A 24,515-nucleotide genomic window follows, 5' to 3' on the forward strand; every position below is an offset into this window, starting at 1 on the left:
AGATCTTTTTTTTTTCAAGAAGGAATCGATAAGCAAACTTTACCAACACAAGTCGCTGGTGTAATTATTATTCGGGGACATTGGGGTTTGAACCGAAATCCGTATATGCTAAACAATGATCGCGTGTCAACTCACCCGACAGGTTCGTGAAGTCCTCTGGCTGAATGCTGACTTCGAATGCCGACTCGATTTACGTGTACAGGAATAGGAACAACGATCCGACTGTGGCCATCGGGACCACCACTACGACTACCGGCACTTAGTCCTGCCTTGACGCGTTTCCATTTAGCGCGTCGATTCTGGAACCAAATCTTAACTTGTACCTCGCTAAGTTTTAGTTGATGGGCGATCTGAGACCGTTCGCTAAGGGAGAGGTATTTTTTTGAGTGGAATTCTTTCTCGAGTTCAAGTAGCTGTTCGGATGTAAATGCTGTTCGCCGGCGACGATTGGCTCCTTCGTCAAAGAAGTCCTCACCATGAAGCGATGGCACACGCTTATCGTCGATCGATGAGTTTGGCGATGACGGTGGGCTATTACAAAGACCGGAAATGTCACCTGAAGCACAAACATGAGAAATTGCCCATTAGCATACGTCCATTTCGGACAGTAAAAAGGGCACCACTGTGTAGTAAAAATGCTAGGACTTCTTTTGTCTACTCCAAAGCCTTTTTGAAAATGCTGATCTACGTACGGATATTGGCAGAGAATTTGATGATATCTAGCATTTGTCCTCTAAAGCTTTATTTCCTGTTTAACCTAACCTTTGATATATATTAGTTATATGACTGTGGTTACCTATATATACCTTTGTATATAAAGTATATATTGTTAGCGGGACTTCAAGTAGCGACCCTCTGATTCCTTTCATCAGATTAAAAACACAGTTCAACGCAGTATTTTATGATGCGTTTTTTATGTCATACATCAATGTTTTCAGGTTTTTCTATGATCAGTATACTTAAATAAATAAATTCTCTATTTTCTGACCATCTACTTAGTATTATTGGAAACTTCTATCGAAAAAAGATTGATCCCAATAATCCGCCGTTAATATCGGCTCGCTTGTGTATCTGTAGTATTCACTTGATTATTCCGTTCATTTTTAATTATAGCTTTCACGATCCGCCTACTTCCATTGCATTTTCTCATTACTATTTATCCCTTGCCTTCCTGCGTACGATGAAAAAACACGAAGTAAATATTTACGCAGGCGTAGAAGTTTTGTACAGTGGAGCTCTAGCGCCATCACCCACCGCTTTCGACACTGCCCTTAGCCTGGGTTGCTCCTTCAATTTCCTTGACAATTTCCCTTATTCCTCGCAAACCCCACAATCTTTGCCAACGAACCGCATAGAGTCATTCTGTTCACGATAACACCACCTGAGGATTCCAGAAGCAGCAGTGACGACGATAACGAAAACAGCGGAGTAAAGTCTTAGCAGTATGAATTTCACATGGTGCACACAAGCTACCGCTTCTCCTCGCCACTCACAACATGACAAAGACGAGCAGTAAGACCCCTCACATCCGAAGTCCTCTCCAACACTCGACCACCCCCGAATTATCCCTGGTTTTGGCGTTCATCGTCCCAATTCAGCAATGGCGTTCCTGTCAAGTACCGCTCGTGAGCGCAAGCGGCGTCGCGCCCTCGTCCAGTAACGGCCTCAAGCAGGCGACTCGGGATGACTCCGGGTGTTTGCTCATGACAGCTTAATTGCTTAAATTAAAAGTTAAACGCCATCGTTGCCGGCGTTAGTAGTAATAGTGCCTGTCATTGCTCGCCTCTCTCATTGCAATGCAGTGCTGATGTTGGACAGAGAAAAGTAGAGGGAGCTCACATATGCTACCACCCGTTGCTGCTGCTGCTGCTGCTGCCAGGCGTTCTCCGGACGCTTTCATATATAGATATATGTACATATAATCCTCAGATCTTTTTGTTCGTGCATGAGCATTGCCATCCTAATATGCATGCATCTTGTATACAATATTCTCTTTCGAGCGCTGCTGAGTAATGCGTTCAGTTATGAGAGTAAGTATACAATGTTCTAAGTAACTAAAGAGAAATTAGCGATCAGGCCAATAAAACAACACGGAACTAGATGGCGTAATGAGGCAAGAGCGCGATGTCACCCTGTGATACATTATTATAGAGCTGTGTTGCCCAGCGCTACTGGTAAGCCCTCTAACGCAAATTTGTTAGTGAAGAACCATCATTTTGATCCGATTGTGGGAAAGGAAAGGTTACACTGATCTTGCGATGGCCCATATGCTTCCATATAGCGAAATGTTGGCTGGTCGAAAAATAATGTGCTGCACAGAAATAATTATAGCTAATTACGAAACAATAGCCTCGATCGGACGTTCAACAGGCGAGACAAGAAAAACACCACGTGTGAAATGAGAAAAGTAACCGTGACATGATGACAGGAGACCCATCCGTGAGTGCAGGTAACATGGAGAGGCTTGATCAGATGATGAAGTACGAACATCAATTGAGCAAAACCACCGAAGTCTACGACACAAGACGTATTTTATTATAAAGGAGCGACGCTACTTCTGGGTGAAGTTTGTCACTTCATGGAAGTTACGACAGATACTTAATATCGGATACTCGGGCTCTAATCATGCCATAGTTCGGGGCCGTATTTGGTATCTAACTCTGATTCGGTAGCAGCTGCGATAATTTCTGCTAGTTTTGGGAAGGGTGACACTTAGGAGAACCTCTACTCGGTGAGTATACGAAGCACCACCATTAGATATATGGGCTTTGCCTAATGGTTTCGTGAACGCAGTCTCTTTGGCCAACATGGCAAGTCAAGGGCGTCACGGAATCACGCCTTACAGCTAAATAGTTCCGTCTCTATACAGCAGTAGCATATTGGCCGACAAATAAAACTTGCAAACCATTTGGATACAGTTATCTGATGATGTATGTCGTCAATCAGTAATAATGATCATAATGGCGGACAGTAGCATCATCCTCTTACACGACTCTCACAGAAACCTCGCGCAGATACAAACACGCGCATAAATAAAGCCAAGACTGCACTTGCAGTGAGCTAATGCTAGTGGGGGCAAACAGCGGTAATATAATTTCTGCCCTGCTCAAGCTGATAATAATGCTCGGCGACAGTGCCGCCGGGAAAGATTGTTCAGCCCGCCAATCCGATGAGCGCAACGGACCTTACTTCGTTGGGGGATTTCTTCGCCAACTTCGCGCGATCAGGAGTAACAGTACGGAACTGCCCGGTTTCCAATGAAATTGCGGACCGAGCCGCCGATTTGATCTGGTCGAATGCCTGACGGCGCGGGATACCGTTGCCGATGGCTGGGCCAGCGAAGCCAGGCAGCTACGAATACGATAACAATATGGTCGTCATTGTCGCCATCGTTCTTCTGACCGGAGCTGGCTAACGCGAAATTTGGCGCAGTATTTATTCGTGGATTCAACGAGCCTCGATGCTCCGAGAGGCAGTCGCATGGGAAGCGGACAAGGGACCGAGCGGTAGGAAAGAGTCGCGGGGACTTGTCACAGTTGACGGGAGCGCGAACGTTGAGCCCGAAGGGTATAGCATAACAACACTGCTGTAAACGACAACGATAGTGGCAGAAAAACTGTAGCAGTTACAGCAGCGGCAGACATCGAGTTGTACATGTGGCAGTAGTCACGGCCGCAGCAGGGGGCCGGCCTCCTAGCGAAGCTAGTAACGTGACTTAGTAGGAAATTATGAAAGCACACACACGAACAGATAGATAAACAGAAGAAACACATCGACGCACCACGCTGAACTGTTTCTATCTAGCTAGAAAATGAAAACGTACGGCAAGTAACGAGTGATATCAATTTGTCTGTCTTTGAGGCTAGGCAAATACGACATTGTTGATGTTATTGCGGTTTGGAGAACGCTACTGCGGAGCATACAGTAACTGTATCTGCGTGTACTGGTTTTACATTACAAAGGAAAACTTCATTACAAATGAAGTGCTCCAATTATCTTCTCGAATCATTACGTGGCTCTCATCGAATCATTAGGAAAGCCATTGAATTTGTTAAACCTTGTCAAATACAACGAGTATAGCGTAAGGTGAGGGTCAAACGAAGCTCTAGGTTGCCCTGAGCGACGCCAAACGACCAAAAACAAACACTGATGGATAAACGCGAATTCCGATTTCGAGTTACTTAGGCTGCCTGCACATAAACGATTTTCGTTATTTGGTGACAACGTTTTATGGCTGTTATATTCTAGTGATTGTTATTACCGTGTTCGATATATGATAGGTAACATTAACTTTCTAACGGTCATAAACATAACGACAGAACTGTCTGCCGTGGCAGTTTTAGCGTAAATGTTACATCGGTCCGTAATTAAGTTAAGTACCCATTACTACGATTTGTTCCGTCGACAGGTTAACAGAAGGGCTTCCCATGCAAATAAGGGTGGTCGATCCCGTTCGAGTTGGCCTCACTTTTGACGTCCATCTTACCATATGCATATGGAAAAAACTTTTTTGTTATTAATGATTTTTTATACCAATATGGAGAATCAAAGCTCTAACACTGAATGTACAATCAATAGTTTAGTTAGAAATAAAGTTAACTCCGTGAGTACGATCTAGTCAAGTACATGCTATCCTAGAGCAGGTCTAATAATGGGACACATATAAACCAAAAGAGCCACTTACTGGCGCTATATCTCCTCTATACGCTGACTTCTCTTCTTAAAAATGGTCTTTTTTCTGGCAGAATTTCAACGAACGCAATTACATACGCTGAAATAGGCACAAACGACTGATCGGAGTGGTCCTGCTTTTTTCGAGATGTTTTACCCTCTTCTCCACGTACACGGAGGGTCTTTTGACCACCTTTTAGGCCGCAGTGAAATTTGCTGAACTCTTGAAATCTTGAGTTTTCATTGTTTTTATCACATTGAAATTTCTCTTGTTACTAGCCAAACGTACCCCCCCCCCCCTCCCTATGCATGCGTGTGCTATTTGCGTCACATAATATATCAACGCTCGGTGCCAACTGTTGGTAATTTAAGTATATGTATTAATAATTATTTAGATTAATGATCCCCATCGCCGTTATTATAATATTTATACACACAATTATAAATAGCAGGGTTATATAAATTTTATCCGGGGGGGGGGAGAGAGGCTGTCAATTTGACAGGTGGATATAGTGTCATCGTCACGTTAGTTCCCTTAGAGAGAAAATTTTCAACTGCTTAGGCGAACAAGACTCTCTATAGACCCCATTCTCTTGCGTTCATCTCTAAAGCAGTTAGTATATATAGTATGTATAGCATATATTTTCCTTATAGGGAGCGTGTGTTATAGACTACCCGCACAGTTATGAACGGTGTCACACTATTACAAAAATAGATTGACGAACGACGTATCGATCCTTCATATAATTTACCCGTTACACCATAGTGACATTGGGACAACATAAACACGAGGACACAGGGGGGCAGCAATCGATCGATGCTCCTTTTGCTGGTAATTTAGAACATATATTAGTAGACGTATCCCTGTTCGTTCGAGCTTTTCGCCAAAATTGAATCAGTGCAGAACAAACCAAGCTTAAGTTCTACATGTTTTCGTTTGTCAACTTGTTTATACGATCGGTTCGTTGACAATTATCTGTAGCGTGATAATAGTAACAGTAATAGCAAATGCAAACTCTAGCCTAGCCAATGTACTGCCACTAGTTAATAAGGATTGATTTAGATCGAAGGCTTAGACGTCGACCCGGGCGTAGACGACGAAAACGATCTACGATTGGCAGATTGTACTGCTTGCGACCGATGAGCTTAGGACAAATTTTATTGTCAAACCGTTCGATGATTTAACTCATACATTTATTGTTTTCCAGCTGCATATGCCCGGGTTCGGGGGGCTGAGGCGTCAAACAAAGCAAAAAGCCACTGCCGGCTACCTGGCCTGAATCATTTTGAAACTTTCTATCGACCCAGAATTACTACGGCCGATAGATGTAGATCTCAATCAGAGTTTCGTCGGTATAATCCAATTTAGAGTCGCTCAATCTACTGTCACATGCACGTGCTCTCAGCTCATGCTTCCACGATTCCAAGCGACCCGTTGAATAATGTCTATTTATCGCGTTAACGCACAATTGTGTCACGATCATGACCAGCGTCGCAGGCTGTTTATGTAAATAAAAGGGCCTTCGTGAATCATATTTCTCTTCGGTACTTGTTTCCGCTTCGTGCCAGGTCACACTTTTATATCGTCTTAATATATTTAGTGGTCGGTTAGAAGTTTACAAAGGAAGAGCGAATAACAACGCTGGTAAGTTTTGTCCGGGTAATATATCCGATCGAGTGTAATACAATTATCATTGATCAGGTGACAATATCTCTTAGTGACCATTTCGTGCGCTCCATACCCGTGTCGCCCGCCGGCTGTAACAAGAACGTGTGTGTGTGTGTGTGTGTGTGTGTGTGACAGGATCCGAAACATCAAGTAGACTGATCACAATAACCATTTAATTCTAATAGTAACAGTGTTGGTAATGATAAGAACCCGGATCAATATTGCTGCTTTTGTCATTTCCTTCAGAAAACTGGATAAGCACAGCTCTGAAGCGTAAGCAGGCGGTTCCAATTGCAAATACGGTTGTATGGAAATATGCGGCGATCGGTGAGCGCTGTACGTCGTCAGACGCCTACCATCGTATCTATATTTGCGTCCTTGTGTCAATGCTATTCTTATGTCGTTAAGATAAACGGCGAAGCCTCAACGGGTCCAGAGCGAAGTGGCTGAGCGAGCTGACTCGCGAAGAACCAGTAACGAAACGAAGGATCGACCGGAAAAGATGGTAACAGTTGGCGTAAATGATCTTGTTTGCATATGCAATTTGGCATGGCATGACAACGGGCATAACAATAACGGCGGCGGTAACAACGAGACACAGTGTTAGACGACGGAGTATCCATAACGTCAACGAAATGTAATAACTCGTCATTAACAACACTCAATACCGCAAATGTTAAGTTACAGAAGTCATAGCGCAAACGAGTTTAGAGAATCCCGGCAAAAATATAAATACGGCAAAAAAATGACAAATTTTCAGAGCACCTATTAATTGCACACAGCAACGGCAACCCTCCGTGACGATAAGCAAGGCGCTGAACAAAAGTACCAGTGTGGTACTTTTGTACTGGTTAAGTACCAGTCCGATGGAACCAACAATACTAGCAGATGTAATGGCTATACTTCGTGACAATTTGTGAAGGAGGCTACAACTTCCGTTTTAGTAACTAGAAAAGGCGAACAGTTTCGTAACCATACAGTCATATTTTACACAGATAACAGCCGATCATAGCCAACTATCTTACCCTTATTATTGTGTCCTAAAAATCGTTGGCCAATGCCACGTTTTTATCTCCAATGCATCTTGCGGAAGGGAATCTTGTTCTAAAAATGCACGTCGTAAGCACAATGTCCCGTATATACTATATATCTGAGCACATATGGTATATACCATATATCCGAGATGGTTTATTATCATCGTTCGGACATCGCATCGATGAACGGAACGACTGGCCATTGCCACTGGATCATTATGATCAGTATCGCGGCGGCTCTTTTCGATCGTTTTGTTGTCTGAACGCCTCGTTTTTTTCTTGTTCTTACCATATTTCAACATATTTATGCAGAAACATATACACGGCTTCCTACATGTACACATAAACACAGTTACGCAGCAATCGTCTCCTGTTGTGCCCGTGCGCATTATCCATCGTTCGCACCTAACAGCAGTCAAATGAGGCACGGCTATAAAATGTTTCATGTAGAAGATCTCTGCCTGCCTCCGATGATGCTGGTGCATCACATATCGTTCCCGCCGTTACGTGGTCAGCCTGCAGCAGGTCCGTTTTGATGAAGTGACGAGTTGCCCCGATGCTCAAGATTGCCTATATTATCGTTTTTGTGATGTGAAATTATGCGATTTATCTACTTTCTCTCGCGATGTATTTGTCTGCGTTCCGGTGCCTTTCGATTTGTTTTCGTTGTTGGCGTGATATGCGCGTGTTTCTGCTGCTACTGCTCATAAGGTTACTTGATATCGCTTTCAGTAGTTCAGGTAACGTGGAAAAAACCTGAGAAGACTGAAAAGGACCGGTGGATTCGGGAGGAAGGAGTTGACGGAGGGCGCGATATGATGTCAGACCAATCATTTTTTACTCGTTTGTTTTTAGCGATACATCGGTAGTAGATGAATGCTTTATTAGGGTCTGCTTTAGCTGGGTAGATACGTGTTGTGTGTTTATGTGCGTGTGTCTGCCTATCGTAGTACTTACTCAACAAACGCTTGATAAAGCTGGATATGCAATGAGGCTTGATTTTGCTGGTTTAAAGGTTAAATTAGGCCATTTTATTAAACTTCAGGCAGTGTGTTACGAGCTTTATTATTCCCTGTCATAAAAATGTCGCGCTTCCACGTCAAGGCCCAACGGTGCTAACATTACGTGGTGAAAGGCAAAGGTTACAAGGTCGACTGCCAGATAATTAGATCTACAGAATATCCAAGGTGTCAAATAAAATATTGTAGAACTATCGATAGAATGACTAGCGACAAAAGTATTGAAAATGGTCCGAATACTTTTCGCGTAGCGAATTATATCGTCGGACCGTTTAAATCTACGATGCGAACATGTATACGGTCACTGTAATATTTACTATGCGGGGTCTACAGAGTAATTACGCTGATTACAATGAGGATTTGCTGTCTACTTACTTATATACATACATATATATATATATATATATATATATATGTGATAAGTAAGTATAGTGTTTATATGAGAATGAAATAAGGACAGTGGAGCATAATACGATAATCAATTCATTGATCATAGAAAACGGTGGTGAAGGGACTGAAATTTATCAGCTTAATAGCGTATTTTTATGAGCTTCATTGTAGGATTGTTTCCCGTTGTGAAACACTTTTTACTGCTCGCCAGTACTTCATTACCTCACAGATTAGGATAGAAGTTTGCGTTTCGGCCAGAAACAGTTCGGTCCGTCGATAGAAGAAGAGTCGTTAAATAGTTAAACTGAATTTTGATGCTACAAGTGGATGGATGTCCATTAGTATGACACTAGGGTCGTTTATGAGGTCATCATAGGTTTTGTAGATTACGCGTACAGCATAGATTGTAGTAGGTTTAGAAAGGCTTGTGAGTATCACAGTTATGATGCACCTCTCGATTCTAATCATTCCGATAGCCCGTTGTGTGCAGTACGGGGTTGTCTCTCGTCTACGGCAGTCCCAATGCATCTTTTTCTGAGCTCTGCTTCAGGCTCAATGACCCCAGTAATCATGATCAGAGATTTGTCAGACCTTAGTCATCTTTTACGGGAACTACGTTGATTTCACATGCTGCCTGTGCCGGCGAAGGCATGGCTACTAGACTACGTAGAGAAATACGTATAGGTTAGTTCAAGTTACTTCAAAGAAACTGATCCTACAGGCTGCACGATTAACGCAAGCGTCACCCTGCTGACGCACGAATCAGCGTTAATCGCACTCTAAGATGAGTATTTTCAGCAACGATTGTTGAGACATTTTAGTTAAGACAGGGACATCCCTTATTCGAAAGACGGCGCTCTGTATGTAGAAACAGTAGGAACGGTATCGCTGCACAAAAATAGGACCACATGAAGATAGATGCACATGATTTCGTTTCGATGTTTCGTGTACGTCATACGTATTGCGTATATAACGTTTCACTGCTTTTCAAATTTCACAGCTTGACAGGTCCAGCATACGACCGTATCGGTAGATGAGACAATTAACGTAGAAAATTTTCGTCTAAAGGAAAATAGACGATATATCTTTTTATGATTGCCACTACGATAATACAATTATCAGATTAAATCATCACGATCCAAACATCTAATCAGAGAATACATTATGATTGTAATAATAATATTATTTATAAAAACAACCTGTCGGCAAATCAACTGGGAAGAAACTGCGCGGATAAAGCTAGACCGAGTAAAAGAATGAAGAAGAAGGATCCGGGTAGCAAATCGTGACCTGATACTGCAGGAGGCCGTGTAAAATCGACACATTAAATAATAATAACTATTACTACATCGATAGCGTCGTCATTCTCTGCACTGTTTCGGTGAAGTCAGCGGCACCGCCAGATGCGGAGGCAACCAAATTGTTTTGGAATTAGGGTTTGTCACTCTCTTACCAAAGTAGCCAGCTACTCTACATAAATTAATTAAGTTTCCGATCAGGCAACGATCTACAACTGAAGATGATATAATAATAATGTGACCAGCGCCTATTAGTAGATATTCGGTGGAAGTTCACTTTCAATAAGTAAAGCTCGCCTTCTTAGATCTTTTTTTTTAAAGAAAGCGGCCCAGAGTAGCGAGAATGCGTTTTTACTGCAGCGTAAAGTAAATAAAGGGCATCGTTACTGACTAAACTATGTAGTTAAACGTTACCAGCTAAATATCAACCCTTAGAGGACGAAAATGATGTTTATCGAATACCCTACAGTATACTCTTAGCCTTTTATCTGCCTTAGAATTCTAGCATATTGATCGCATAATATTTTCTATGTGGAATTGCACACTTATGCAATACTATCGTCATTACGAAATCTATCACACGATATTAAAAGTTGTTAATTTTATACAGGCACCAATCGAAGTACGCAGGTCCATTGAGCGCTATTTATATGTTTGTTGACCTGGAACTAACTGGATCCTGTGAAATATGACGATTTATTAACAAGTGCAAAAAAAACCGTCAATTCATTGAGTCAGTATGGCGAAGAAGAATGCATCCCAGGCTCTGCACCAAGTGTCAGTAAGCTCTCTATTTCCGCTTCCCTTTACCCCACGCAATCTTTATTCAATTGTGCCTCCTCCTCGCTGGATGACTTCTACATTGTTCTGTCTATCATTTAATAAATTGGCTACGTTCTTCCATATCAACAGCGACTGTGGATTGTTAGTGTTGTTCTTACTGAAATGATTCTATCGGTATCAGCGGCCATCATGACGACGCAGGCAGAGTGATTCGTAGCGGAAACGCAAATACCACCGCGAATCCCAAGAGGGATGCACTTTCGCCTCCGACCGCATCGTTGGGCAGTCTGGACTCAATGACGGTGTTCTGGGTTAACTTTGCTGGCCCGCAGGACCAGTTTAGTTCTAGCTGTTGCTGTTATCCATTCCAGTCACCCTGCTTTCGCGAACGCGCGCCAAACCGTTTCGGCGACAACGGCGATGAGGAGAAAGAAGCTGGTTGGATTGCCTGCTATTACTGTTGAACGTGAGGTGCCGAAGTCCCAAAGTTCTCTCGAGGTATTGAAGTGCGTAGCCTCTACTGAAGAGATCTGCTGGCTCTGCCTCAGCAGGTACCAGAGTAATAGCCGAATGGTGTTAGTGATAGTCACACTTTGGCCGAAGCTGTGATGTCCGATATGATGTGATGCCACTCGAAGGTGGATCTGTCCGAGAATATTACGGCTCCACGTAGCTGCTTCAAGACAAGCGCGCCGTGTTGATTAGACCGATTCAGCGCAAACGAAAAAAGAGTGCCGAAAGCAGCTTGTCCTCGCCGATTTTAGTCAGAGAGCGAAGACCGAACAGAACGGAGGGGGAGCGGGAGGGGGGGGGGGTCGATGAAGCCTATTATTAAATCTGGCTAAGCAGCAATATCAACGATATCTACAGCAACAGCAGCAGAAACTCTGTTACCGCGCGAAAAATCACTGTTTTCACTCCCTTATGTCCGCTGTTCGCTTCTTGCGGCTCCGTCGTCGCAGACGAAACAGGGAAGCAGACGGAGACGACGAAGAAAAATAAAAGACGCGTAATCGGCGCTAAGAAGATATATTGGAGCTGTTGCGGCTGGTGTTAGGGGTGGAGAGCCGCTGCCGCTCGCACCCTTCCGATAGACACAGAAACCAGCGCCGAACAACAGCATCAGTAGTAGTAGTAGCAGATAGTGTCTGAGGAAAGGTTACATTATGGAGTGCGCGGGCAGGCATTTGCACCAACAGCAGCGTCAAGAATAGTAACCGTAACGGCACCGAATCTAGGAAGAATCAGCAGCAGCAACTGGATAGGTAAGCGGGCTTCTGCTCGTTCGCGATGAAGTCTCAGAGCGCGAGCATAGGGCATCATCATTTTCACAGATGTATCGACGGAGCCAGGCGTGAACATGGGGCGTGGAGGCCCTGCTACACACTCACTTTATTTCAGCGTCCTTTAGTTTTCCTAATGTCTTTCGAAGCCGGCAGCAACAGCTTTGGCGTGCGCCTTTGCCGCTCCAACAGCTACGTATCCACACATATGATCGTGTACAAACACATGTTTACAGATACACATAGACGGCCAACACTGTTAGTTTAATAACACCTAATAGGCGGACAAAATGATTTGCCGTCGTTACTGAACGAGTGTAACTAATCTAGAGAAGGCTCACGGAGAGAGGCCTTGCATTTTGCCTACGTCGACGCTGCTTGCCTCTACGAACAGTCTGCACTCGAACAAAGGCACGGTCGTCAGCTACATACTAACAGCGGATACAGGACACGGCTTTGGGGGTAGCAGTTACGAAGCGAATGAGGGCGTACGGTAAAAGAAGGGACGCAATTGTGGACAGACCCAATGCTGGAGACACATGTCTCTTCGATGTATTTATTGGCAAAACTTCTATTGTTGCTGCCGCTGCTGCTGCCAATGCCACAAGATGCTGCCGGCTCAAGTCGCTAAGTAAAGCCCCATTTAGTTATGACGAAGAATCGTGTTGTAGTCGAAGTACTATAAGACTGCTAAGCATGTATCGATGTGGGCGACTGTGAAGCTCGTCGCGCGAGAACCGAAGCAAAAGTAACCGATTCAAACTGAGTCAATCAGAGGCACCCTCCCTCCGAAATCTCAAATGGGCGCAATTATAGAGGTGTTTGCCCACGACTCAGTGTGTATTGGCGAGCAAATAGGGGTGTGCGTCTATCTCGCGTACGACAAATCTGTTTTTCATATTTCAGTTTGGCGTTTTTTGCCTCGAGTAAAAAAGAAACAATCGAATAAAAGCTATCAGTAAAGATGTTGTCTGGTGTTTATGTATACCTTGTTAGAGTAGAATAGTCAAAGCGTAATCGGGCTATCAAGCGATCGGTGGCTTAGTCAGTTAGGTGCAAGGTAGCAGGTTGTTATATGTCATGCATTGTACATTGATCTCTAAGAATCGTCTGCAAAAGCCTTCAACTATCAGATCATTATTGAAGGTGATCTATTCTCCGAAATCTGGTCGTGTGTGTACCCGGTCGACTTATGGGCGTTGAACAGACGTCACCACCTAGCTGATTTAAGATGAGTATAACATCGGTGCCCTAAGTTTTTTAATAGGTTAGCTTTTCTGTTGTGCTTGTCATGTAGGGTGTCACAGGAAGCGATTTTTGTACAAGCACGTAAAGTAGAAGAAAGCCTGAGTTCTCACCTATAGAGGATGCTATGACTAGATCGAATGATATTTTTCTTTTTACACACCATTACCGAGTAGCTATCGTAAGTATTCTTTCAACAGATGTGTGATATTTCTAATTCATAACGTTGTGCTATACAGTGGCCGGACATTGTTCCTCACAACTCCTGCGGGTAGATCAATTCCAAGATCCGGACGGCGGCACTGTAGGGTTGTCAAAGAAGCTGCACTACGCGAAACGTACTGTTTTTGTGTAGAGCGATGTAGCAATGTGACAGACCAACTCAAGCTGGGGCACCCCATCCCGAAGAACAACTCGGTTAATTTGGGGCAATGATGTTGGCCATTGCTTAATATTTATAAGAGACGGACGGAAAAAGCGTAATGCTTGGAGGCGTCTGGGTAGGGAAGCGAATACCACCATCATAGCTTGAAAAGTGCATACTCTCCTGATTCGCCTCTAGGTGAGATGATATAAGCAACGTTCGTAATGAACTTGATAACAGTGGAACGCCTTCAGGCGCGGCAGTAACGACAACAAAACATGGGCTATTGTGCACAGAATTGCGGCAACAATCATCCCAACGGCCAAAAACTGTTCTGCATTCGAGTAAGCGTCGCACCTAAACGCGCATGCGTACATGCTTACTTACACATTACGCCGCCTGGGGGAAAGGGCTAAATTAGCTGGAGGCTGGGAGCTCAAGGACAGAACTCGAGAAAAGTGAGGACCATCCTTCGACGTAGCGTAGGCTCTCACCCTACCTGCCCGTCCTGCTGGCTATTGACTCGTTGACCAATATGGTGGAACAGATGTTAGACGGCGGCGCGATGCGCGAATAGCACCAAACGAGGTGTCAAAATGTGTAATTGCGGGATGATGCTCTGGTTGGTGATGCCGCCGTCGCTGGTCAGGGACATCACTCGAAGTGTCTCTACGGCTTCCTCTCGCATTCTATCGTTACTCATCAGTCTACTACCCGGTCTGGCTGTGTCTGTCGGGAGAAAATCGCCGGCCAGTAGCAGAAGAGTCGGAGTTGACTGCTGATTTGATCGCCAGCAGCTTCTTCATCGTCGTCACCGTTTTCTGCTACTAATGCTGGTGCCAGCCTTCTTACCTTAGCAGCTTCTGTTCATTTTGAGCACAAGGATAGCCTGTTGCTTGCTTCGGCCTCTTCGGGCCATAAACGGTGGTATTAGCATCCACGGCAACATCGGCATGAGGGGAGGCAGAACGACTGTCGCGTTCCGTTTGATGGAAGTAACGCTGACAGCGTTAACGTGGCCAGGGAGACGAGAAATGAGCACCAGCGTACAGATTAATACTCGGTAATAGAAGTAACAACCTAAATCTCCGCTTGATCCCACTTTGAATGACAGCGAATGATATGGGAAATGATACGATAGACACTAGGCAAGTCCGATACCTGCCGTGTCTTTTCCAGTTGGAGAAACTCTCGTCCAACAGACGCGAGTGGAACCGAAGAAAATTTTCTACCGCTTTCTATAATGGTATCGTGCTGTCATGAGCGACGTATGGGTCTGGTAGTCATCTCCTTATAGGACATCTATAGGGCAGTAGATTCTGTGTAAACCTAGTATCATATTATATATATACATATATGTGAATTCTACAGAATGAAACTTTGCACGAGGACTTGGGATATCCACAGCACTGATCGTCATTGTCACGTGTAGATAAGACGACCAGAACTACAGATATCTAACAACTGGGTTACAAGCTGCTTTCCATGTGTTCGGGAGAACTGATTGAAGCTCGGAGACTATAGCCACGTTGGAAATTGTAGTTACCATTGCAACAGACTAGTCCCGGTACGACCCAGCTAGATGCATATTTCATTACGCAGTCGCATTAATTAATATCAACAGATGACAACGGCGTGTCTATGCCATATAATAATATAGATAACTGCCAGGTACGTGTTAAGTCGTTATGGAAGGCATCTGTGATCGGGTTGTGGAATATGAGCAATTCATAGACATACTCTGCAAGTATCACGAAGCGGTTCATGCTCTGACAGATTCACAGAAGACAATGTTCTGGTTATGACGGAAAAGCAAATTCGATGCATGATCGAAGTAACAATAAAAGCAAACAAAAGGTCCTCGTCTAAGGCCATCAAAGAGGGTCCACAGAGAATATACTACGACAACAGATCATGGTAAACATATCTATTGCGGAGAACTGCCGGTTTCGATCTAGCTTCATTTAGAATGGCGACTACAAGGAGGAACGAGAACAAGTCAGCTTGCCAACTCTCGAACGACGCATCAGCCCAACAATTCATTTAGTGATGACCCACTTCGTTTGAAAGTGTTGTTGCAACGGCGAAGATATGCATATGCCATGCTCCATATATATATATATATACATATTTTTTTTTACTTATTGTTTCATGATTTCCCGTATAGCGCACAAGATATTTTCTATGTAAAGCACACTGCCTTTTGACGATAAATTTTAGTAAAACGTTCTCGTGAAATGTGGCATCCACTTCGATAATGTCCAACATAGCCTTTTATTGGGGCTCGGGATACGCTTGTTGATACGTTCGAACGCCTGCTAGTCAATGGCGCTGAATATATTTAGAATATGTAAAATTTCTAGCTTTTTCTTCTCACACTGCCATTTAAGGGTAGTGCGTTTTGCGTATGTATCTCCAACTTTGTCAGTACCTATTTTCGAATTTAAATAATGCACGGACGTTGTGTATATCATGAGCGACTGAATAGCCTGATATACAAAGTTGAGTCTCGTAAAATAAAGTGATGTAAAATTGCGTTACAGAAGCGTGTGGCGCGTGGGCCTACGAGGCACATGTGTGTCCAAGGTGGACTGGTTCTGCAAAGTAAAAAAGTTGGAGAAAGCCCTAAATATTTACGTTTTTTTTTTACTACGATACTATCCGTCGTTAATGTTTCGTCTGGGAGATCGATAAAGCTCAGTGTATCTTACACAGTCAATTACGAATGTAATTGTGACTCGCCTTTAGCTAGCTAGCTAGCTGCTTCATAGAATGTTATGATTACTTGTTGTCCTGGGATCGCTTTAGAAAGACTTCCATTTTATTTCTTCGGGGATAAATATAACTGAGATGTACGTTCTGCGGCCGCATTTTCCGTCTGTCGGGCGTGCTTGTCAGCGGGCTGGTAAATTAATGAGCCTAAATGTTTATACATGCTGCTCATATTTTTGCGTTAGAAAAAGGTCTCCCAGTCTATTCGGTCCCGATCAGATTTTATTACAGGCAGCATAGCATGTAGCATAGTTAGTCTAACTAATGCCTGTTTCATTAATCCGCTGGTCGTAACTAACAAGCTTGAGCACTGTCTAAGACCGGGTGTAGCCAATAGCAACGCTGCCTAAATGAATCCTATTAAGGACGTGATAATATATAGGTAATAATAATTTAGTTATACTATGGAAGCATTATTATTAATTAAAAATGCCAGCAAATTCTCCGGTCTCTCTTGTTTTGCTACTCAAGCAGTCAGGGGAGATTCAAGGGATTCCTTTATATGACCAATGGACAATTACTAACACTTCATACAAGAATCATAGTTCGGATTCATCGCAAGCAAAACGATCTCAAGTGTTTTTCCGCGTCATCGGCCTGAAAAAATGTCCTCCACTTGACAATGTATTGTTTTGTTCGACGCAGCACGATGATTGATTTCGTAACATTCATCATTGTCGTAATCCTTTGAGCATACATAGATCGAAAGGTTGACTCAGAGACTTCAGACTTTTTCTTCCGGGCACGGCTAATTGTCATATTTTCTCCCAAGCATGAAAAATGCTAAGCAACAAGTAGTTACTAGTACTGGCTTTTTTGAAGATTTTTCTTTTACATATGACCCTATTAACAGAGCAGATTCATTCTCACCTGAGAACCTTCTTTTCTAATGAATTAGCATACGTATCTGATTTATTTTGTTTGTCGCTTACATGGCCCATGAACAATTTTTCTACTAAAAACTTGAAAAAACAATGGATTACTCAGTCTACCGATTCGACGATCAACCTCCATAGTGTTACCAACGTATCGCCCGACCCGAAATCCCTTATCGTCTACAGCTACCACCAACATCGACTAATGTACGTTCACGGAAGCGTCATACTTTGCCGCGGATGCTCTTATGTATCAAGACCCTTCGGAATAAAGCTTAGCCTTCGTAGTGAATCTAGATCCGAATCTACGTATATTTACTAAACCTTGTGAAAAATATGCCGCGGACTGGGTGTTATTTTTGCTCACCATCAACGATTTGTCGCCCGCCAAATGATCTGGGCAAAACAAGTAAAAAATTTAAACGAGAAGCGCGCCTATTATTGTGGATACTGTTATTAACTAGGGTGTGGCAAGTGACGAGAGAATAACTAGCCTAGGTTTACGTAGAGCGTGTTCGATTTGCGTAACGGGGCAGAATTGCTCCGTTTATATTGTTGCTTTTCAATTGGCAACGTTACGTGACTTCGGTGCATGTAAATCGCAAACAAATATCCACCATCAAATCAACGGTCAGTTAATTCTCCAGGATATTACTTATTAACAATTACTAACAAACTAACTTTTTCCACTAGTAGCGGTATTACTTAAGGGTAATACCGAACAGGTTAGGACTAAACTTTTATCTGCCTGCTGTGTTTTTACGAGAATTAGCTACGTTGGACACTTTTGGTATTATGCGAAATTACGAAACAAATCTATAATGCTAAGGTGGAAAATGTTGAAGAGTTAAACACTCAATAAAAGCTAATGGAATCGATGTCAAGGTAACATTTGCACAACAGACAATTTGGTACCAATTTGGATTGTTCTTCACTTCCGTGTCAGCCATAGGTTGGATGGATACCTTCCTGTATACTTACTTAAAGATCCTGTGTCTTCTTTCGGTTCTATCTACTGGTTACTTTGTCTATCAGTTTTATCAAATGATCTTTCGCCAAGACCCGTGTTGAAGCCTGCAGGTTAACTGATATGTGAACATTTCCTCTATTTTCAAATTGGCCGAAACTGAGTACGGGCAACGATTTTCCGACTGTGGTCCGATGTCGTATCATTCTTTTTCAACTTTTGACGATCAAAGCGAACGGTTATAAGTAAATTACACTCCTTCTATCAAAACGTCACTGTATGTCATATATATATATATATATATATATATATATATAGCTTATATAAATTAGCCAGACGAAGATAGATATCTAATAAATATATAAATAATTATTCTTCAATTCAAGTTGGTTGAAACTGTCGCGCCAATAAATTCATATCTGTGACGGCGCCACCTCAGTGTATAGACACGTTCATATTTGAATGTCTATTGTTTCCAAAATACAATACAGGCTATACTACACTGGGCATACTCAATGACGTATTTTAAATCTCACAGCATACATATCGTTGATATCATACATACGATGTTACGATATACTAAAACGACAAATTTGTAGAAAAAAAAAATGTAGTTTTTAAAGGGCTGGAAGATATTTGTTAAAAGGGGGCGGCCATTAGGGTCAATTTTTCCATCCAGATAAAAGAGCTAGATAGGATCGCCATCTACTATCCAGTCTGGCCGAATTTGGGACTCGCTTATTCTACTGCTATTGGGAGACACGGCACGTAATCCGGTACATATCCTTCTAACGAGACGCAGCCTCATTTACGAGCAGTGCTAACGATTGTTACACAATGGTAACAGCTGTTTAAGTAGACCCTTTCAAGGATCGTGAACATGGTACTTCCGCTAAGTTCCGTGCGACCAAATCTATTTATTGTTCCCACAATTCTAACTTCGAAGTTTGTGTGCACAGAAGTATAATAGACTTCTCTAACTTGATTAACAACTCTACATCTTTACGACTGAATTAGTAACAATAAAGCAGATAATGTGAAGCTATTAATATTTGTTTGTTTGTTACAAGTAAACCCGTATTTGTATCGATCATACAGTGGACGAAAGTAAGGATTCACGTGCGATGCTCGCAGGCGAAAAGGCAAGACCACTTTTTAAGGCGCTGTAGCCGTAATGCAATCACCTATTTCCCTCTAAGACAGAGCTCAATTTAGTATATCATCGGTTCTGTTGCACCGCCAAACGAATCCGAAATCTACTACGGTAACTTGCCATTATCTGTTCCGTTATCCAGTCAATGTAAGTATGTTGTATAGTGGATTACGGCGTAAATTGAATTATGTGCATATTAAGTAATTCACGCCATGATATATACTCAGCAAGTTCTTAATTGGGTGAAATAATAACCTACTAGGATTCAGTTAGTATTCGAGGTACATAGAAATCGCAATTGGTCGTTTTCACATACCTCTCGAGATGATGTCATCATCTCTACTCGATCGATCGATGTCTGGTAGGATGTGTGTCGACGATGTACTGAGATCCAAAACTCGGTCCCCCCCGACAGCAACCCCGGAAACGGCCCCAGTTACACTTAAATTAACATTCAGTCCCCCACTAAGGGCAACGTTTCTCTGGAGAGTCTCATAATAGGCCCGTACATCAATGTGCGGGAATGGAAACTCAATTCCGTGGTGATTATGATGATGGTGATGTCCGGGTGGCCGTGAAGAAAACGGGCTTCGGTGCGAAGACGAGATCAGTGAGGCAATTGAGAACAACGTATTGGCCGTGGGCACCGAAGGAAGGCTCTCTGGCGTTGTTTCCTGGATGCGCAGATCTCGCACCTCCATTGTATTTAGTAGTCCCTTAGTGCTAAACGATCGGAGAACCTTTTCTAACAGATGACTGAAAATTAATTCACCCCCTTTGCGGGGCACCGACTGGCGACAAAAACAACAGGACCTATCCAATACACTAATAATCAGTGGTCACCTTTCACACAATCGCACCTAGTCGCATACCGATAGGCCAATTCAACCATTTCGAAATTTCACAGCCTGTAAAGAGGAACAGCATACGGTGAGCGAGTATTTGGCGCTTCGCGTGCTAGTCGTACTCAGAAAGCGACTGACAAGTAAAATCACTTCTTTCTGACGTAGTACGAGACTATATGCTAGTGTATGGATTGCGTCGTACTGTTAAGACGGCATGACGCTTTTCAATACTGTTAAACCTTGCTCTTGCTATCTTGGGGATGTGGGGTTGAGTACTGCTTGTTGTTGGGCGCGCTACCAACGATGTTGCTAGCGCGTTTTGCTAACGCTTTTCTGAACAAGGCCAGATTAAGCAGAATCGCCTTCTTTGTCCCAGGAAATGAAACAAGTTTTTCGTTATCGCTTTATCAGTCTCACCTTCAACACCCCGATGGGTTATCTTCGTTGGTAGCTGCCCATCTTTTCTTGCCTTTCCCCTTTTTTGTTCGCGTATTCTTGAGCTCTTCCCGAGTAACCCAATTGGACTAGCTGCGTCAAGCTGTTCGTTTTAAGCTGTAGAGTTTCGCCCGTAGAGACAGATATGAATTCGAGCGTATCTTTAATTGATGGCCCGCATAGGACGACAGCGGCCCGAAAGTCTGAAAAGTCTATAATCTGCGGCAACACGGCCTAATCGCACTTCTTTATTGCGCGACCATTCTCTTGATAGTAATTGCACTATTCCTAGTTTGCTATGGTTGCTTCATGCGCTGCCCGTTAACGTTCGCGCGCGAACTCGATTTCACCCCACCCTTTACGAGACACATGGACGATTACACAGATGATTCACTCGGGTACGATCACAGGCACCTCATTTAACTATTGTATAATGCTATTCATTCGCGCAGTCTCCAATGTCATGGTTATTATCTACTGTCACTGTTGATGTTTTGCTTTGGTTGCCGTCTCACAACGTAACCCTCACGCAAGCGTATAACCGAAGTTTTAAAAAAGAAGCAGACAGAAGCTTACAAAATAGTGGACGAAACAGCTCGGCTGTGCATATGCGACTCAACGAAGCTGCTCTCAACGCCACCGGTCCACTGTCGGCCCGAAGATAACGAGCGACTGCCTGACTGACGACCAGGAGCGAGGCAGTCAGTCAAGTAGGTAGCAGGCCAGTTAGACAGTACAACTTTACGCGAGCAGAAACTAAGTAACAAATGAACATCGCCAGTAAAGACGATCCAGCCGGCAGAAGGCAGGCAGGCAAGCACGCACGCACGCACCCACCTACCTCTCACTGGACCGACCAAGAGACCAGTACTCCTCGTCGCACCAACAGCACGAAGGATAAAGGAAAGAAAGTAGTCTTTAGGTTAGGCGCAGCAGCAGCACCGGTGCACGCAGACACACAAACACACTCACCTCACAACGCAGTCACGCGCGATATATAGAGACAACCCCGCCAGCTAATATTGTCAGTAGTAGCAGGCGTGCTAAAAGTGCGCTTGTTCGATGTTTAGCGATCCGGTAACGGCAGCCGTGTCGCGCCTCGTTGAGCACCATTGCTCGCCGTATCAGTTGTCGTAGGCGGAGCTTGCGGAACACGTGCCGGCTGATTGGCCGGAGCAAGGATACAGCTCCGCCTTCGGTAGGGGCGGGGAGAACAGGAGAGGGGCGAAGGCGGTCATGAACAACAGCAAGGCTTTGCGCTGCGGCAGATTGGGGCTGTATCAGCCGCTGGGTGCGCGATGTCACGCTGAACTGTACTCTCGGTGTGGGGTGTTATGGTGGTAGTGTTGTCGCGCTACAGGAGTAGCACTGTGGCCATGAACGTTCTACTCAGCCACTTACTGCCGCTGTAGTGGGGTGTTATAACGAAACGTCTTCGGGACTTTTTATAGTTTTCCTGCGAATAGTGTGTTTTCATATTGCATAACGTTCTGCGCACATACGTACATTTCTCTATAACAATATGGCTTTGTGCGTTTGTGTAGGTATATGTACACAGGCCGCTTTTACACGGAGTGACTCTCTAGTTTAAAGGCTTGTTTTTCCTCGTGCGTACTGTTCCATCTTTTGTAATGCATATACGAGTCCGTAACTAGCTAACAATAACAGCTACCAGTCCGCGCTTAAAGGCAGTCTAGCCTGGTCAGCTTCACAATCGCTTCCTGCTACGGGACCCTGCGTGTCGTCGTGGGGCCCGCCTTAGATTCTCTTCTTATCTCTACCTAATTGAGAGGCACAGTGGAGGTGAGAGGAAGCATGATGAGAGACTGCTCACCCAGAGAGGATAACTTAATTAGGTGGTAGCCGCAGCGACAACCGCGCAACGATAGCAGGCAACGTCAGCAGCGGCCCCTTCGTTTGTCGTAGCGGCTGTTCTAGCCGTACACAAGCTCGCAGTAGCTGTGACCATCTCAGCGTGAGCTAAAGAGATCTGATTCCGTCGCGTGTCTGACAGCCGCTATGGGTTCTGACGGTGGAATGCGACGGCGCGACAGAGAATGAGCTCACGCTGTTGACAGAAGAGAGTGGCGGTAGCGCAGGCGAATCGCAATTGGTGCTCGACCCAACTCAGTTCGATCTGGCTTAACCTCGCTCGGTTCGACTGTGAAAATCTCATTGATGGAAAACGGATGCGGCGACTGCAGTAGCGGTAGCAGCGACACAACTGCTTTCCCTAATTATCGGCTATTTAGAGGGTCTGCTTGGGACTTTTGGGCATGTGTTTGCTATTGCGTAAGTATATGAGCTTGCGCGAATATGAGGTAGATATTGAATAAATATACGTAAAAAGAATCATTGCGTATCATATAGTGTTCACAGGATCAATAAATGCGTTTTGTAAGGCTTACAAAGCAGTATAGATGTGCTGTACATTAGGTGTCTAAATCGCTTTTAGGTTAAGAGTTAATTGTTCTAGTGCTCATGCTCTGGGAAAAATACTGCCTTAAAACTGGACCTGATCCAGGTCTTTGGAACGTGTTCTACGTAGAGATATCTAGGCCATTTATTGCCGATAGCTGAGATCAATAAAAATGGAATTTCAAAAAAGTCTCTCAAGGCACTTAGTTTTCCAAATGCAAGTAAGCATTGTATGAAAAAAAAAAGTTTCGGGTGATCGTTCGGTGCTTGTTGTACCCTCTAATAACTGGTGTCCCGGATTTTATAAAGAACATTTTCCTCTAAATGATGGTCCACGGCCTGGACGTACCTGGTCATTTTGGAATAACGAGCTTCAAGCATTGGGGATAAAAATCCAGTAGAAATTGGCCAGGAAACTGCTGATCAGTCGGGGGTGACCCGATAAGCAGTCTTGAATTATCTGCGTATTACAAGAAGTATACACAAGGCCGCAAAGCAAGCCCCCCAGGGACTAAATGAACAGGCACGATACCGTTCCCTACTCGTTTTATTTAGTGAGCAAGAAAAAATTAGTCCCTGTGTAGAGTTGTTACTTGGGATGAAAAGCGGACTTTCGCTTTTGACGGAAAGCGCGAAATTTGATGGGTTTTTTTGGACGAACAGTGCAACAATACGACCGTCAATTAAGCTGTTGGTTGAACAGAGGAGGTTGTTTTCGGGTGATCAAAGTCATTCAGCGAGATTTTACTGCATGATAAATCTTATCCGCATAAAGCATTAAAGGTACCAAAAACTATTTTACAGTGAGGCTGGAAAATTTATTGGCCGCAGGAGGTCCTTACGGACCTGCAGTTGTTTAGATCGATGTAAAAGTTGTTAGTCGGAATGACTCTCGGAAATAGAGGAAATGGGCCTGTCTGGCTATTCTGGGCCAAATAGCCGACAGAATTCTTCGGCAAACAAATCCACGAGTTATCCAATCAATAGCAAAGGGCCGCAAAGTATAGGGCACACATAGGTGTGTACTCGTTGTTGAGGCTCCAAGGAATTGGTAAAACATAGATGACAAATTTGACGTTTGTATGACCTGTTGTGTAATACATCAAGCTGTAGTGGACGGTCACCGGTGAAACCTTATAACCATATCATTCATACCATCTTGTGCCGTTAGGTAAGCTATCTAGCGTAATGCTAAGCAATATTGGGTAGATATTTTTTGATTACGCAGTCTCTATTGCACCCTCAAGACAGTAAGTATTCTGATACGGGGATGATAATGTACGTATATAAAAAA

The 24,515-nt window shown here is 43.7% G+C and overlaps 1 protein-coding gene and 1 long non-coding RNA gene across 3 annotated transcripts in view; one reads left to right on the forward strand and one right to left on the reverse strand.

The window, feature by feature from the left end:
* LOC111270677 (uncharacterized) overlaps positions 1–229 on the forward strand; it is a 28,050-nt gene extending 27,821 nt beyond the window's left edge. Inside the window, exon 3 of the long non-coding RNA XR_002686403.2 lies at positions 143–229. This is a non-coding gene — a long non-coding RNA (uncharacterized LOC111270677). The remainder of the gene's footprint in view (positions 1–142) is intronic.
* The window catches only part of LOC111270676 (uncharacterized), a 45,101-nt gene extending 24,394 nt beyond the window's left edge, over positions 1–20,707 (reverse strand). For both annotated transcript variants that reach the window (XM_022851025.2, XM_022851024.2), the window contains exons 1-2: positions 19,840–20,707; positions 136–556 (exon numbers count right to left, since the gene is read on the reverse strand). In XM_022851025.2, the coding sequence (XP_022706760.1) occupies positions 136–556; positions 19,840–20,224 (806 nt within the window). In that variant the 5' untranslated portion in view covers positions 20,225–20,707. The remainder of the gene's footprint in view (positions 1–135; positions 557–19,839) is intronic.
* Positions 20,708–24,515: the final 3,808 nt, after the last annotated feature.

This window comes from Varroa jacobsoni, unplaced genomic scaffold (genome assembly GCF_002532875.2).
Source record: "Varroa jacobsoni isolate VJ856 unplaced genomic scaffold, vjacob_1.0 contig00046, whole genome shotgun sequence".
Classification (NCBI taxonomy): domain Eukaryota; kingdom Metazoa; phylum Arthropoda; class Arachnida; order Mesostigmata; family Varroidae; genus Varroa; species Varroa jacobsoni.